Genomic DNA, 15,517 nt, shown 5'->3' on the forward strand with positions numbered 1-15,517 from the left:
ACTTAAAGAGTTTTTCTAACCTATCAAAGCAAGCTATTAATAATTTAATTTAATTTAATTTAATTTAATTTAATTTAATTTAATTTAATTTAATTTAATTTAATTTAATTTAATTAAGTTAAGTTAAGTTAAGTTAAGTTAAGTTAAGTAACTTCCAAAATAATTTTTTAATTTTTTATGTTTTAAATATAAGATTAACTTTGAACTAAACTACTTAAAAATAAGCCGGGCCACAGATTCAAGCAAAATCTGTATAACTTATACACATAAAGAAATGATTTTACAAATAAAAAATGTAAAAGCAGGTACTGTTAGTGGTGCATACTTTCAACTGTAGACTGGCTCAGATTGTATCGCTGAACTGCTTATACTTAAATCATCCTTGGTTGGTGAAACAATCAATTTTGGCTACGACCTCAAACATTTGTCTGCAACAGCAAACGCATCTGAGCAAAAATGTAGTAATGTGGGCACGGCCAAAGCTATTACTGCAGAAAAGACCTCCAGAACATCAGGATACTTCAGAATCCTGATCCACAGAGGACACAATAAACCCAGCATGTGTGTATGTGTGTGTGCGCGCACACAGCTCTGACCTACAGGCGATCATCGGTTGCCAAACATTTGAGATCGTTCATTGATATTCACCTGTGCAACTGAGAGCACAAGCAGACGCTGTGGCCCAAGACTCAATGGTTAACTAATTACCAGTCATCCTTGTACAAACTGCCATCACATTAGTCAGACAGAATGTTGTTGTGGTTTTCTGGCTTCTGCGCCACACTAACACACACACGCAGCAGAGAGAGTCCAAACTCGGTGTGAAAAAAGATGCCAACGTTCAGATGGCCTAATTCATTCTCACACAGGCTGAGTTCAACTGGCTTGTCCTGTCCAGCCACCTGCCAGAAACCAACATCTGCGGGGGGATCCCGGCCCAGCTGTTCTCAGGCACACACCAGAACATGTCAACAGAACCACTGCAGCGAGGCCGAGGAACCACATGAGACGGGACCTCTGTTTACAAAAGTCTGAGGGAGTTTGCTGAGAGTGAAGAGTTATAGAGACGGGACACACTTGTAAAGTGTGTGTGTGTAGATCTTACCTCAAAATCTTCTGAGAAGCCGTGTTGGTTGTTGGAGTAGAGTTCTGATACATGCTTGATAAACTGTTTAACAGGGATGGCCTCCATGTCATCTGAAACAGAAACAAAAAAGAGATGCATTTTCGCTTTTGTTGTCTGATCATAAGAAAACAGGACTTACCATCAAAGTGAAGTTAGTATGCCTGTTAAAAATATACAACATTTTGACCGTTCAGTGTTCATTATTTTGGATAAAACAACAAACAAAAGATAAATAAAAATGATTTACCAATAAATACAATTATTAATATAATTGTTATTCAATATTTTATACAATTATATAAAATTACACAATAACTTTTATGCTTTTTTTTATTCATTAAATTTTAGATTTTCAAATTGTGATTGGCACTGAGGGAATACTTTTGGCATAACTGCGTCACATTTTTGAAAACTGCACTACAACAATAGATTTGACTATCAGTTCTGGCAGCAAAAGTAGCATACACTGACACATTGATCCTTCTTAACGACAGCATCTGTGCTTTAATTGGTTTACTTGCTGATAATCTTATCAATGATTATCAATGTGTTGACTGTTCAACTTCAGTCACGGTGAAAACTCCCCCCAAAAACTGACCGGATTCACACTCCAATAAGCCAACAAACTGTCACTCAAATCTGTCTTGAGTCTAAATACACACGATTAAGCCTGTAAAGAGAAAAATAAACAAACATACCAAAAATACACCCACACCCCACACGTACACACCCATATCACCGTAAAAACTGATTTAACTCAAATCAAGACTCAAATCGTCCGTCTGCTGGAAGCTAGTTATTTTAGTCTATAAAGTTGTAAATATGGATATTTTTCTTACACAATCACATCGCTTCACTTCAGAAGGCCTTTATTAACCCCCGGAGACGAGTGGAGCACTTTAATCATGAATGGATGCGCTTTGATGGACTTCCAAACAAATATACCCATTCACTCCCATTACAAAGCTTGGAAGAGCCAGGACATTTTTTAATATAACTCCGATTGTATTCGTCTGAAAGTTATAAACACCTAGGATGGCTTCAGGGTGAGTAAATCATGGGCTAATTTTCATTCTTGGGTGAACTATACCTTTAACACTAATAAAGGTGATTCACGCACCTTCTGTCTTTTTCCTAAAGTGTCTACAGCTGAATACTGCTAACAAACAAATTTTGGCATCCATTGACGCCAGAAACAAACTGGGAAATTCAGCCAGAAACTGAAGGCTCTATTTAGCAGGAAAGCGTCCATGTTTGAAAGGACAGTGAACTCGAAGTGCCATATGAGCCGGAGCCAGCGGAGAGAGAGAGGCTGCTGTCCACACTAAATGGATCTTTGTAAAATACCGAGGCCAGTCCTCGCCAAGCTGGAACACAGATACCTAAATTGGATTGAGGGCACAGTGCCAACGTTATTGTGAGTCGTGCCACCACACAACAATGAAAACTGGTTCCAATGAAGTGCTTATGGGAAAGCCCAAGCAAATCAATGGCTCTCGTTGCATTAAGATCTGGGTTCCACTACACTGACTAACCCAGACCTGAATTGGACACATACTGTTCACACACACACACACACACACACACACACACACACACACACACACACACACACACACACACACACACACACACACACACACACACACACACACACACACACACACACACACACACACACACACACACAAGGCAATGAGCCAAAGTGAGATAGACTCAGATGAAGCCATTTTCTTGGCTCCTAACCTTATGGCTAATGGGTATGCATGTAAAGTGTGTGTGTACATGCAGAGGGACCAGATAAACAACACTTTTCTTCTCTGGTAACCGCAGAGTCCCTGCAAAAACCTAACAAGACCACATATCCTCAAAGAGCTCTCTCAAAACATCTACTTTGTCTATATTCAACAAACTCTTCAATGCAGCTCAAACTCCGCCAATCTAGTTTACAGTAAACATGACACGACCAGCCATTCCAGAAAATCTTTTCTTAAAAAAAGGAACTCCATTCCAAAATTCCCAACCATCGAGTGTTCTGGGTACAGCAGCTAGACTTATGTAGCTACAGAAAAGAGTCGTGCTTACTAGGGATGCACGATATATCAGCCACCATATCTGTATCGGCTGATATATGTTCATTTTTAAAGTTATCGTTATTAGTCCGATGAGAAAATTTGGCCGATATATTAAAGGATTAAATAAATAATGGATTATTTCCATCTGCTGAGACACTTCAGATGTGCACTGTTTGCCATGATGGTTTTGAATTGCTTGAAATATGATTGGAATCACTTTAAAAAAAAAGGAAAATACAGTTAAGTGCAACATGTGCAGCACAAGTCTGTCATACAGGCTACATAAAATTATAATGAGAACATTATAATTGTGTGCTTGGGACATGGCTTTTAAAGGTGAGACTTGTTTTTGTAAAAAAAAAAATTGGATTTAGATTTATCAGCCAGTATATCAGTTATCGACTTCCAAATATAAAAAATGATCGGTTATTGGTATTGGCCAACATTTTTCTTTCGGTACATACCTGCGCAAAACACACTGCCATGATGTAAGGATGGGGAGGATGGTTGCCAGGGTCTGTTGTGAGTGGATGGTTTCCAGGGTGTTGATAAGGTGGCTGTGAGTGGCTGCTATGTCTTTGCTTGGTGGTTGCTTGAGTGTTATGGGTGGTTGACAGGGTGCCATGGGTAGATGTAGGTAGTTGTCAGGACATTTCTAGTTGGTTGCCAGGGCGTTGCTAGCTAGGCATTTGCTCGGGTGTTGTTGGTGGTTGTAAGGGAATTGCTAGGCGATTGCTAGGACATTAATAGGGTGTTGTGGTTGGTTGACAGAGTATTGATGGGGAGTTGAGGATGGTTGTTAGGTCCTAGCTTGGTAGTTGCTGGAGTGTCATGAGTGGGTGTTTGGGTATTGCTAGGGAGCCGTGAGAAGTTATGAGTGGTTGTCAGGACATTGCTCAGGGGTTGTCAGGGCGTTGCTACCCAGGTAGTTGCTTGTGTATTGTTGGTGGTTGTTAGGGACTTTTGGGTGGTAGTCAGGGCATTTCTAGGCTGTTACTGGGGTGCTGTGGGTATTTGTCAGGGCATTAATAAGATGTTGTGGATGGTTGCCAGGGCGTTGATGGGAAGTTGCTGAAAAGTTATGAGTGGTTGGTAGGGTGTTGCTAAATGGTTGCTAGGGCATTGATAGGGTATCATGGGTAGCTGCAGATGGTTGTCAGGACATTACTAGGAGGTTGCTAGGGCTTTGCTAGCCAGATTGTTGCTCAGGTGTTATTGGCGACTACTAGGGTGTTGCTAGGTGGTTTCTGGGGTGTTGTTGATGGTTAAGACCAATCACACCACACAGACAAACTAGTGCTAGGGTGTTCAGGGTGGTTGTGGTTGTTTACTGACCCAAGTCAAACGAACGGCACCCAAGTTTATAATATAATTATAATAATTAGATATACATTGGGTAGTTCCTTGAATGCAAATTTTACCCATTTTATTGACCACCAGGTAAAAATGAACACTTAGAATAGAAAGTCAAAGGATTTGACGTATCATTCTACAGCACATGATGTGAGAGGAAGTCTACTATTTATAGGCTAGGAGTTCGTTCAAATTGTAAAAGTGCAACTGCAAGTACCATACAATAAGAAAGAGAAAATATTGATGAAATCAACCACAGGGTGGCGCTATGCCCAACGCCTCATGCTTGTGAACACAGCTGGTTTCCTCCCTGTTTCCCAGAAGCTGAAAACATCATTATAGCCACTTCATGTCAAAATCAATGCAGAAATTGATTTTTAGATTCCACACTAATCGCACAGAATAACAGTCTGTAGAGAACACAGAGATAAGGTCTATTCCACACAAACACACATATGCTAAGACGACAGCCACAGTTTGTTGAATCTTGGCACTGTTAAAAATCTTATGTAATCTAACCTTTTACCTATAATGCAATAGGTAAGAAAGAAAGACATACACTTACAATGTTTTGTTTCATCATATTGACATTGGATCATATCAAACCACCTGTTATCTATGAATTCTTCCTTATGTAACTGGATCACAGTGGATTGTATCTTTAGGTCATATCAAAGCGTTTGACTGATCTGAGATCTGTTAGATGACACCTACCTGGGATAGGGATGACTGGGATGCTCTCATTGGGCACAACTCTGGGTGAGTTACTGTCTTCAACGTAGAAATGAGCCGTTTGGAAACACCTCCTGTGGAAGAGAGACAAGGAGAGACGGTCAAGTGACGTAATGGGCGTTCAGCGCTGCTTTAATGTCTCCAGGAGGTGTGGTTTATGTGACAATCCCCACCAGAGTAAACACACAGTCTGTTGGGTACATATAACAGGATCAAGATAAACTTTGAACCCTCTTTTTAAAGAACAAATCAAACACTCACATCATAGATTAGAGCCCCACACTTCAAACACTAAAGCCTCAATGCACATGCTTGCTTAAAGAAATAGCTCACAAAAATGCTAATCTTATCATGTGTTTACAGTACAAACCTATATATACACTACTGTGAAATGCAAAAAGTTATTTTTTAGTCATACTTTTATGTATGTCTATAGTAGTGAATAGCAAGCTTGAACATTCTGCTAAACTTCCCCTTTTGTGTTCCACGTAAGAAAGAAAGTCATAGAGATTTGGAACGATCTGAATGAGAGAATGATAAAGAGAATTTAAATTTCTCATATATAGACACACATATTTAAAGTCATAGTTATTGTTTTTTTTATATTAAAATGATTTAAAAAGGTACAGGCTAACCCAAACTCTCCACATAAAATAAACCATTTAACTTTTTTTTTTTTTTTTATTATAATGATCAAACACAATATTTTAACACAATTTTCATATTTAAAAATTTTATAATAATCATAAAATATTATTTTATATAATTATAATGAATTAAATTAATAAATTAATGAATGTAAATAAATTAATTAAATAATACGGTCTACTAATTTTGACAATTTTGTCTGCAAAACCCACACTTTTTTACTGCCAAAATCCATGTGAAACATTTTCTATACACGCATTTTCAAACTAAATGTCTATAACCCGTCTGTATGAAGTCCATTTAGAACAAAACACACCAGATTACAAGGTAAACATAGAAACCCAGACTGTCAGGATGAATTATTGGCAGTTGTTTCAAGTTTGAGAGTCGTAAACTGGTTTTACCTCTTTCTTTCACTTAGCTGCAAGAGAATAGATAAGCAGGTAAAAAACTAAATCCACATCCAGTAAAAATAAAACAAACAGAAAGAGAAAGACAACAGGTGAAGGTTGTTTTAAAGTTACAAAAGCTCGAAGTTTTGGACGTCAACCCGATAAGCCAGCGGGAGTCTCGTCTGTCCTACCTGTACTTGATGCACAGCAGAGAACATAAGCTGTTCATCCCTGCAAAGAACGAGGGATTTTAGGAGAGGTGAGTGACTGTAGGCTCCGCATGCTGCCGCTGAGCAAACAGAGCCATGAGTGTGTGAAGAGAGAGAGGGGGTGGAGAGAGGGCTGGTCCTGACGCATCACATGCACAGGGCTTTACACAAGAGCTAGAGCTGCTGGGGTCAGACGTGAACAGTTCACTGATCCCAGATCAGTCCACAGCTGATCTGATAAACCACAGACACCTGCTGCCCTTCCCTCTGAAAACACACACACACACACACACACACACACCCTTCCAGATGGACACTCCTTTGTGTCCAACTACTCCATTCTTGTATTGAACTCTTAACTCTTCTTTCTGTCCAAGAGAATGGAGAATACCACAAACATCTTGTTCAAAACCCTTACGAATTTCTTTTTTATGAATTTGTGAAGTCAATTCTTAACTCTTAAGCTCCAAAAAAGACAAAAAGCACAATAAAAATTAGTCCATAAAACTCATACACTATAGTCCAAGTCTTGTGAAGCCATGCAATAACTTTGTGTGATGTTATGTTATTTTTGTAAAATTTCTATACTATTATAGTTCTTATTAATATTTTAAATTAGCTTTTATTATTGTATCTATTCTTTTTTTTAATTTATTTATTTTTAATTAATTAAATAATTAATTTTGCTATGTGCTTTTATTTTTTTATTACTATTTACATTTTAGTTTTAGTCTGCATTCAGTTTTAAATTTGTATTTATTCCCAGTTAGTAATTTTACTGCTTTAACTTATTTCAGTTTATTTATAAGTTCCGTTTAGTTTAAGTTTCTCTAATATTTATCTAAAATTTATTTTATTTTAGCTTTATTTCAATTAACAGAAATGTTTTTAATAGTTTTCGATAATGATAATAACCCTGGTGTTAATAACAAACCAATATTTAAGATGTTTACTGAAAATCACAGCCTTTGTCGTAGATCTGAAATCTCTTAAAGCTCGTGTTGCGATCAGATGCATCTGAATATGCTAAAATGAATGTGTTTTGAAAGGTGTTAGGGAAGATTTCTGTCTGTTCCTCACAGAAAGCTATCATATGGCTTTAGAAGTCATATGGACTACATTTATGGTAATTTTATGGTGCTTTTTTGTCCAATTTGGAGCTTGATGTCCCCGTTACTGTATGGAAAAGCTCAGCATGAACATTCTATAAAATCTCTTAATTTTTGTTCCAATTATGAAAGTCATACACTTTTTGAACAATATGGAATGTCTATTTGTGTGTGAATTATTCCTTTAAGCCCAGCCTAAATTACAATGTGAAAACCAACTCTCCACTGTAAACAATCTTTAGCTAAAGTCCTGGTTTAAGAGAAACCCTCCCTGCAGGCACTGTGAAACTTAATGCTCGACAGTCCCGATCTGAAGAACAAAAGCAGAGCCAGGGCGGTCAGGAAATGCTTCAGGTACTTAGCAAACACACACACTTCAACCAGTCCAACTGGACATTGCGTCAGAGGCTTGTATTTTGTGGTGTAAATGCGACTTGAAATGAATAATCACATTGTTTAACACAATGATTGTCATTAAATTGTTCTTTGAAAAAAAAAAAAAAAAATGTATGAAAAGTTTCAGTCTGTTTGGCTCAGTGTCTTGTGCGGCTTCTTTTTTCTTTTTCTTTTTCTTCTGAATAAAGGTCAGTACAAAGTTTTGATTAAGACATTGCTTTTCAGTGTAAATGATTATTTGACTTTCTCTGAGACCGCCACAGGAAGTGTCACATCCTAGTTAATGTTTCCAGGTGGACTTTAGACAACACGACACCACAAACAATCACACTAATATACAGACACACACAGTGTTTCCTATACTTTAGTTTAAGATATAATAATTTTGTTATGTGCTTTTCTAATTTGTTTTTAATTTCCAGCTTTATTTCAATTAATAAAAATGATTTTTAATAACAACACTGATTCTATCAAAAGTCAATTGCAAAATAAAGCCTATTTCTCTGTGTAAATCATGTCAACTCAATGATTTACTGATCTGCTACAATTAAACTGTATAATACCTTCAATGATCTTGATTATAATTAATCAGATTGTAATGAACTCAATGTACAAAATCGGATAACAGCTCTAGTTTCCACATACACATGTTAAGAATATATGTGAAAAGACATGTCTGCTAAATGAATAAATGTAAATATGTCATATGAACATATGGTCACACATGCATGAGAGTCAGACTCAGACACACACTGACAGAAGGTAAGGATATCTGATCTGATATATTGAGACATTAGCGTGTAGTGCTGAGGGTAATCTCAGTCAGTCTACTGAGCAGATTACACTTAAAGACCCTCACACACACACACACACACACACACACACACACACACACACACACACACACACACACACACACACACACACACACACACACACACACACACACACACACACACACACACACACAATGTTTTAAGTGTTTGTGATAATATTAATGGCTGAATATTACAGCTGAAGTCTGTTCTAATACGTTCCCAATATCATTTGCATCTGACCAACCAGAAACAGCGTCAAATAATATTTCATGTCTGTTTTTTTTAGTGTGTGTGTGTTAATTATAGTCCCCTTTATCATGACTACGAGTGCTATGACAGATGCATGTTCTCTCTGGAGAGGTTTTGGGCTTGGTCAAGTGTGTTTGCATGGATGTGTGTGTGTTATCATGCAGTATTTGGCGATGGATACACATCTCAAAATATTTCACGACCCCCTGCTACTGCATGGCCCTTGAGCACCAGAGGAGGGAGCAGATGGCCATTTTGGGCCCAGGGCGGAGAGCCCAGACCTGGGGAGACAGTCCTGGCACAGTCCTGCTCAAGAGCTGTTTGCTAAACTGAGACATGGTGTGACCACGGCCCCTGAGAGACTTTATCAGCTGACCACTAGAGAACAGAAGATACATACATACATATGTGTAGATATATATCTATATCTATATATACATTTTTTTAAAAATAAAATCTCTATATACATTTATTTCAAAGTTTAAAGAAAATGTAAATTTATATATATATTAACTACATTAATGAAAAATATTACAAAACCAGATATTTTCAAGTTTTAATTTCTGAAGGATCATGTGAACCTGAAGACTGGAGTAATGATGGTGAAAATTCAGCTTTAAATTACAGAAATAAATTTCATTCTAAAATATATTTAAATAGAAACTTTTTTTTAATTTGTTTATTTTTTTTACCGTACTTTTGCAGCATACTATATTGTTGCTGTATAAATAAAAAGCTTTGGTGAGCATAAGAGTCTTGTCAAAAACATTTTGAAAATCTTACAGACTCCAAATGTATGAACGAAAGTGTACACACTGCAATATATATGTAGTTTGAAGCCACATTCACTCAGTCTCAGGTGTGACCATGGCAACAGGGCCCTGGCAGCAGGTTCCTCAGCACCTCCATCACTCTGGAGATACCCTAAGGGAAGATCACGGTCTCTCTCCATCTTACTTACCGTCACCAGAGACACATCACCCACACTTTACACATGCTCGACACACACACACACACACACACACACACACACACACACACACACACACACACACACACTCTTAACTGGTTTTTATTCCACCCCTCGGGGCCCCGGGGACGCCAGGGGCCCCAGAGTGATAAACTACCAGCTACAGGATCCAAATGGACACAAACACACACAGATGTACACGAAAATACACATGGTAGCCAAGCTCTAAAGCAATGAAACAGATGAAGTGTTTAAGAGCATGGCATCAGGGTAAAGCCATTCGTCTGTGTGACTCCCCATGATTCAATCAGAGTCGGAATCAGTCGTGTATCTATCAGAGAGTGGCTCAGGAAATCAGTGAGAGTCAGTGAGACTCCTGTAGTCAGCGATTCATTGAGACAGAAAACGCCAGTGAATCTGTCAGTGTGGATCAGTGTCTCACCTCCAGTAAACCAGGACAGCCAGCAGCAGAATGAGGCAGAGGAAGGTGAGCGCCGACACCACCACCAGAGGAATGATCCACTCCATCCTTCCTGAACCAGGCACAGGGTGCATGCTGGAGACCACGGCACGCTCTGAAACACACACACGTTAATATGAACACACCGTACATTTAGCATAAATATGAAAATACAATAACTCTTGCTGCTATGTAGTGAGCAGGGATGATATGAAGCTGATATTGATGTAAATCTGTGTATCATATAACATAATCAATTACAGATATCACATTTGTATTAATATATCACAATTATTAATATTACTACTACTACTAATAATGATAATAATTAAGAATTATTATTATTATCATTAATAAAATTGCAGTCATACTCAATTGATTTAGATCAACAAATTGCTGAAATTCAGAAAACATATATTTCACAAAATACTTTCTCAACATTCAAAAACTTGTTTTTTAAACATTCAAAATAAATGCAAAAACAGATAAATAAATAAATATCAAAAACAATAATAACAATTATTATTATTATAATTATTAATATCAACATAACTATTATTACAATTGCTGTGATTTAACAATACAATTATTCAAAGTATAATATTCAATTTAATTAGATAAAATAATAAACAGATTTCTTTTACACAACATCCATTAATGCAAAAATATTATTGTCAAATATTGGTTCCGGTCACCATCATTTTGCCAAGTAAAGTGTTTCTAGATGAATTGATTTTGTTTGTCCTAGAACAATCCTCAGGGCAGTTTAAACGGTGACAGGATGCACGCAACTAAGCAACCGAGCTGTCCGCTAAAGACACAATTATGATGTAGTAGTATGTCCTACTCAGTCTACTATTCTGCTACACACTCAAACGTATGTACTTTTTCTTCACAAAAACAGTACATCATTTTAGGGCATAGTATAAGTAGGTGAACTGGGACGCGGCGCCACTGTTCTGCAAAGTTTATTTCCAACCTGCTTCAGCACACCTGCATTGTGATTTTCAAGCGATCCTGAAGAGCTTGATAAGCAGGTTCAGGTGTGTTCGATTAGGGTTAGAGCTGAACTCTGCGGGACACTGGGACCCCAGGGTCTTCAACCCCCTGCTCTGACGCCTTCCCTAAAACCTGCTTGGTTAATATACATGCTGTTCCAGGACCAACAAGGATGTTGACTGAGGAACACGTCTCACTTGGCAAGATCACTGTCATCCGACCAGTCCAAAACACACACACACACGCACGCACACACACACACACACACACACACACACACACACACACACACACACACACACACACACACACACACACACACACACACACACACACACACAGTGGAAAGCACAGACTCAGATCCCGAAAGTAAGAACAGAGAGATCAGAAAACCTGCAGCTCCCCTCGGGTGGTCCAGAGACGCTGCTAACTAATCCATGCTGTTATCCTAAAACACCACAGCTTCACCATGGTCAGACACACACACGCAGTCACGCGACGAAGAGCACTCAGATGATCTCAAACTCCAGACTGTGCAGGCACACACGCAGGCACGCACGCATGCAAGCGCACACACACACACACACACACACACACACCCGGATGAACATAACTCCATTGCCATAGAGCTAAATAGGGAGTTTCTCTGTTTCTTTCTATTTTTTTTTTACTCCCTCCAGCTGAAAATGTTTTCTGCTCTCATCCTCTCTGGACCGGAAAACTAGGCCAACCCTCTGCCTCCGAAACAAACAAAGGGAACGGAAAGAAAGATGGAAGGATGAGAAGAGAGGGGATAAGGAAGAGGGTGAGACAGAGAAATGGAGGAAGATGGGAAATAAAGGACGATATGAGAGAGTGAGATGAAACTATCATTTCACAGGGGACACACAAACAGGATCTCAAAACAGTGTGAAGAAAAAGGGTTTAAACAAATGTTTCCTGCCGAAAAGATGAGTGGTGCTGCACATGCAAAACTTTCCAACACACTGCTGATGATGTGGTGATAAGGATGGCTGTACACCTCCAGGTCTCTGATACGGCTTAGGTTCCTCATTCAAAGTAAAAACGTCATGTGGCGTCACCATCAAGAATGAGGTTTCTGCATATTGGAAGCATTACATGACTTTGGCCATAATAACGTTTTTCAAATATTTATAAGCAGTAAAACATTTCTTTTCTTCTTCTTGGAAATAATTATAAAATATTATTTCTAACAACTAAAGGTTTTATTTTCAAGAATTTCATTTGTCTGATTATGTTTTTTCCTTCATTATAATATCAGGACAGAAAGTTGTATCACCATGACATTTTTACTTTATTTCCCCCAAAAAGTTAATTCAGAAAATACAAACATGCTCATCATAGACGAGGTGAAGTCAAGTCATACAAAATGACTTTTTTATTTTAAATACAAGTTTAAATCATTTTGTTGTGGTTTTGTTTTTGTCAATTTATAAGTTTTGTCTAAAAAAAAATACGTCCGTTTGGTTATACAATAGTTTAGTACATCAATTTAAACTAAAGGAATATCAGAAACAAATTATACTGAATTTTATATGTACATATATATACATATACATATACAGTATATATATATATATCTATGTGTGTGTGTGTGTGTATGCGTGTGTGTGTTTGTGTGTGTGTGTGTGTGTGTATGTGTGTGTGTGTTACCTGAGCACTAAATCAGTATATTAGAATGATTTCTGAAGGATCACTGAAGACTGGAGTAATCATGCTGAAAATTTTGCTTTAACATGACAGGAATAAATTACGTTTTTAAATGTATTAAAATAGATTTTTTTTTTAAATGTTAGAACATTTCACTATATATATAAAACTATATAAATATATGGTTTGAGATAAGAATGCAACCCCCCCTCCCCCCACCAAAAATATTGCTAGTTTCTAACCTGTGTGTATAGAGAAAGGTGGCAGGTGGTTGCGGTCTCCTCTGCTGGGCTTGCTGGTCTGAGTCATGCTGTCTGGAGGCTCTATTACTGCCGTCACATTATCATCACTCTCTGGCTCTCTGGTCGGCAGCACCTGCGTGTCCTCTTCCCCTGTTCTGTGTGTGTTTTTCTCCACCTCATCCTCCGGGACAATGGATGGCGCTGTGCTGTTTTCTGCCTTCCTGCTTCCTCCTTTCTCTTTGGCTGTCGAATCTGGTGTTGCTGTGGGCGGGTCTTTCGTCACGGAGCTGTTCCTTTGCTTTTCCACATTGTCTGGAACTCTGCTGTCTTTGCTCTCGGCACCTTTCTCCTCATCCTCTTCCTCTTCCTCTTCTCCGTTCTTTTCTCCGTCCTCATCCTCGCCCTTCCCTCCCTTCTCCCCCCCGTCCTCAGACCCGTGGCTCTCCGTGTCTGAGGCCGGTGAGGAGGTGTGTTCAGTGGCTGGGGTCTGGTGTGTGGAGGCAGGAGCAGGGGTCGAGGGAGGAGGTCTGCTGGGCCACACTGAACTGGGGAAGGAGGAGATGACCCCTCCACTGAAACCCAAACCCGCCAGGAGGGTGCTGGTCACCACAGACGCCACCGTCGCTTGGCTCCCGCTGGAAGAGGGGCCGATCCCAGTCGCCATTGACACGAAGGAGAAGGGAAGACCGGAGGAGGTCCAGGTGGAGGAACCGGAGCTGATCGGAGCCATGTCTGCTGAGGAGGCTGGGGAGACAGTTGGCTAGAGGAAGAAGAAGAAAACAAACACTTTATTTCCCTCTGCATTGATTCTAAAAGATGAAATCTGTGCACATCATGCGAGTCCGATGAGCCCAACAGGTTTCAGGACACTGTTTTAAATACTCAGGCATTACTTTGGATTTATTAATTGTAGTATAAATTATAATTGTAGTATAAATATGCATTTTAATACTTTCTAAAATAAATTACAATTTATAATTATATATAGGCTACATTTATTATTTATTTTCAAAAAAAAAAAAAAAGTTTTTAAAACCTATGATTAGCCTATTATACATATCTATTTATATATTTTCTGAAATAAATAATACAGAAAACAAATATATATTTAAATCATGTAATTATTGAATAAATATATTTCTATACCTTCTAATATATTACTATTATTAAATTATTGTAAAATTATTATTTGTAATAAACACATTATATTATTATTATTATTTTTTTTAAGAAATACAAATAAAAGATAAAAGAAATTCTAAAAGATAAAATCTGTGGACAACATGTGGCAATTTTTTAGAGTTATCTTTCCCAGCATAACTCTTCATAGTTCAGATTATACATTTTTTTTATATAATCTTATTTATTTAATTTGTAATAAATAAACTATTGTTATTATTATACAAGAAATACAAATAAAATATTCAGGTTTACTTAATTTGTCATTGCAAAGAGTAAAGAGAGTTCTGCCACCTGCTGGACAGATGTAAACTTACCATCCCAGTTTTGACTATTCTCGTGCCCTCAAATATCCTGGTGGTGTTGGCTACCAAAACAAAGTAGATACATATAAATGAGATGGAGCACATTTAAAAACAACAACCAGAATATCATTGGAAAAAGTCTTTTTGTGTGTGTAAGTGTAGCTCTGCACCTCTGAAGAGCATGCTCTGGCTGAAGTCACTGCGCTTGTCATTGAAACACACGGCCTGGACGCGGAACAGGTACAGCACATCCGCTGACACCGGTGTGATGACAACCTCCTGAAACACACACACACACACACACACACACACACAATGTTACAGTACATACATGCCAGGATATGTCCAAAAAGTCCGCCTGTGACGTGGAGGTGTGTTATCATCTGACGCGTCCAGTCAAAACACAAAAGAAGAGTGGTCGACACACACTCACATGCACTTTGAAGTGTGAACTCTCCTGACAGAGGTCTGGAGGATGAAGGTGAACAGCTTGTTCTCCTCTCCTTCGCTTGACGGTAACACCTTTCTTCTCAAGTCATTAGCATTGAAAATAGACAGTCTCTATCAGTCTCTGCCTCACATAA

The 15,517-nt window shown here is 38.3% G+C and overlaps 1 protein-coding gene across 1 annotated transcript in view; it reads right to left on the bottom strand.

The window, feature by feature from the left end:
* The window catches only part of ptprga (protein tyrosine phosphatase receptor type Ga), a 254,040-nt gene that overhangs the window by 16,724 nt on the left and 221,799 nt on the right, over positions 1–15,517 (bottom strand). Inside the window, exons 10-15 of the mRNA XM_084100324.1 lie at positions 15,104–15,212; positions 14,946–14,995; positions 13,450–14,209; positions 10,520–10,652; positions 5,269–5,360; positions 1,106–1,197 (exon numbers count right to left, since the gene is read on the bottom strand). Of these exons, the coding sequence (XP_083956450.1) occupies positions 1,106–1,197; positions 5,269–5,360; positions 10,520–10,652; positions 13,450–14,209; positions 14,946–14,995; positions 15,104–15,212 (1,236 nt within the window). The remainder of the gene's footprint in view (positions 1–1,105; positions 1,198–5,268; positions 5,361–10,519; positions 10,653–13,449; positions 14,210–14,945; positions 14,996–15,103; positions 15,213–15,517) is intronic.

The sequence above is a fragment of the Abramis brama genome, assembly GCF_963993115.1.
Source record: "Abramis brama genome assembly, chromosome: 23".
In the NCBI taxonomy this organism is placed as follows: Eukaryota; Metazoa; Chordata; class Actinopteri; order Cypriniformes; family Leuciscidae; genus Abramis; species Abramis brama.